Source organism: Sprattus sprattus, assembly GCF_963457725.1.
Source record: "Sprattus sprattus genome assembly, chromosome: 5".
Lineage (NCBI taxonomy): Eukaryota > Metazoa > Chordata > Actinopteri > Clupeiformes > Clupeidae > Sprattus > Sprattus sprattus.
This window is the reverse complement of record NC_137924.1, coordinates 17590863-17593790: the sequence shown is the minus strand read 5'-3', so window position 1 is coordinate 17593790 and position 2928 is coordinate 17590863. Positions and strand designations below refer to the sequence as shown.

At 46.7% G+C, this 2928-nt stretch overlaps 1 protein-coding gene across 1 annotated transcript; it reads right to left on the bottom strand.

Moving 5' to 3' along the window:
* Positions 1-332: 332 nt before the first annotated feature.
* gpr183a (G protein-coupled receptor 183a) lies at positions 333-2601 on the bottom strand (the record flags this gene model as incomplete). Its single annotated transcript, XM_080838853.1, has 2 exons — positions 2534-2601; positions 333-1454 (listed from the first exon to the last, which is right to left on the bottom strand). The coding sequence occupies exon 2, from the start codon at positions 1428-1430 to the stop codon at positions 333-335; it is 1098 nt and encodes a 365-aa protein (XP_080694979.1). The 5' UTR covers positions 1431-1454; positions 2534-2601.
* Positions 2602-2928: the final 327 nt, after the last annotated feature.

Here is a 2928-nt window from a genome sequence, read left to right as displayed (position 1 = left end):
CAAACGAATTTCATCCTCAGGAAGAAAAATGTTTTTATGAAAAGGAGAGACAGGTACATTAAAAATGAGACAGCCAGACAAATTTGGTGGCAGTTTTCATTTTAGCAGCCTCCATTCCCTTATCCTCTCTAGACTCTGTGTGTCTCTCAAGTAATTTATTAGAGAAGACTAACAAACTCTTGATCTGCACAAGGAAACCGTTTTATCCAGAAGTTCATCAAAGCAGGTCATCAGGCTTCCTTTCAAATTTGTCCTCTTTTGGTTGACTAAAATGAAAAAATACATTACTATCTCCTATTGCCACCATACAGTCCAGGCCCTGTCGCAGTCTCTTATTCCAGTAGTTCCGTTTGATTTGTAGAGAAGTGGTCGCTCCTGCTGTTGAGACGGATTCTGTTGTGGTCGAGGTCGCGGGAGGACTCCTCGGGCGAGGTGCGCACAGCGCTTGAGAAGGACATGCTCACCTGCCTCCTGAGGAGGTTCATCACCTTCTTCTTGTAGCCCTTGCAGGCGAAGAAGTAGATGAAGGGATCCAGGCAGGAGTTGAGGTTCATCAGACTCACGGTGATGTGTAGCGAGATCTGGAAGTCGTGGAGCTCGCTGCAGTCAGGCTTGTAGCGCAGCTTGCGGATCATGTACTGTAGCAGGTCCACGTGATAGGGCGTGTAGCACACCACAAAGACCAGTATGACGCAGCAGATCACGCCGATGGCCTTCTTTTTAATGCGCCCCGACTTCTCTTTCACGTTGTTGTTCTTGGCCGACAGCCGCAGCTTGGAGAGGAGCCATGAGTAGCAGACCAGGATGATGACCACGGGGATCCCGTAACCCAGGAACACGGCACCGATGAGCATAAACGGGAGGTCGGGCACCTGCTCGAAGTTGGGGTACTCCATGCAGGTGATGTAGCCGTCAGGCTCCTCGTGGGTCATAGGCATGGAGAGCAGAGGCAAGGTCTGGGCAAGAACCATCAACCACACCGCCGCGCACACCCACTTGACCCGCTGGACCTTGCGGAAGCGAGCCATGCGCAGAGGCAGCACTATGGCGATGAAGCGGTCCACGCTCAGGCAGGTCATGAAGTTGACACCGGCGTAGGTGTTGATGTAGAACACCAGCGCTGTGGCCTTGCACGCCACCTCGCCCAGTGGCCAGTGGAAGCCCCCGGCGTAGTACATCACCCGCAGCGGCAGGGAGAGCGCAAACAGGATGTCGGACACCACCAGGTTGGCCGAGTAGAGCGTGGTGGAGTTCATCTTGCGCAGGTTGGGCCAGATCACGTGCAGCGCCAAAGCATTGCCAAAGAGACCCACCAGAAACACGATGGTGTAATGCAGGGGCATGAGCACCCGAGCCACCGGACGATGGTCGTATAGATTATGGCAATCGGTGACGTTGACGCTTCGGTTTATATCCATTGTTTCATCCATAGAGCCAGTGGAAGAGTCCTCTATCTGTAAGGTTGGACAAGGACACAAGACAGTCGTGAGGATAGTACCAGGGGCGTAACTATAGGGGGTGTGGCGGCAGCGCCGGCAGTTACAAACATGAAATAAAGGGTAGGGGACTGTAAAATCTTTGGGGACCACTGCTTTACGCCACTGACTAGGGCCCGTCATAATAGCCTGCACCTGGGCCCGTCGTTACTAAGTTACGTCACTGGATAGTACCCTAGACCACAACGTTTTCTGAACACTGCCAGTCTCGGTTTCATGAGGGAAGTCTCGATTTGTGACGAAGGTAATTCATTTTGTTGTTTGTTTATTTGATTTACTTCGTAGTTAGGGGCTTTTCACAATTTAAAATTTCAGGTTCAGCCACACAAGTAACCACATGCGAAACGAGGCACGTAACTCCCTCGTGGTTAGCTGGCCTTGGTCACTACACAAAGGACCAGGAAGTGGTGTCTCAGTCATTAGAAGCACGGAACAATAAGTTTCCCCCCTTGCTGACATTCACACTGCTGAAATCTGTATTCCCCAGATCGGAGTTTCAAACAGAAATCTGTTTCCTGCCCTTATTCACACCTTGACGCCCTCGCATGATTTCAGAGAACAGCTTCTGCGTTCATGTTATTAGTACAAGACCATTCAGGGTAAAAACATTGTATTATCTCTAAATATGACCGATGACAAAAACACTACAAGAAGATGCATGATTACATAGTAAAATGTAAAAAGTCATCACTGTACACCTACCAGACCAATTACCTCAGATTAATGCTGAGATTATAATTTCCACTAAAGCATTATTTGCCTTAGTTGTCATACATATAAAAATGGTCTGACTAATATGAATACATTCATAATAAATCATAAAAACTGAATGTACTTACTGTACAATCTCACATTTTACTATGGCAACATCAAAGTTATAGTTGCTAAACCATAAACACAGGATTATCCACAATTATTGCAAACACACACAAACAGTTTTTGCATTATTATTATGAAACACTCTAGAGATAGAAACATTACTTTTTTGATGCCATCAAGTTGTCAAATCTTGTTTTGATTGTAATGGGGGCACTTACCAGATAAGTAAAGTTTTATCCTTGTGAAACAAAATGTTTGATCCACGACAGATTTTTTCTTTTAGCATGGCACTATCACGAGTTCTCCCTCTCTCTCCTGTGGAGTCCAGCATAGGAGCTACTGTCAACTACAGAGAGACAAATGCAAAGGAGCGGTCTAATTCCTATCCCTCTGTTACCATGGTGACTTTGTTTCCTGTATTGCGGTGCATGCTCTCTGAAATCTCTGTGCATCTCTTTTTTGTCTCTCTCAATGTTTTCATCTGCGGTGAAATGTATATGGCTAATGGCATGAGCAATGGCTAGCACATGTCCTCATCATCAATCTTCTTCTTTTATCAACGCGCCTGTGGAGAAGCCATGATATGAAACCTAGACTTGTTTTTTTTGACACC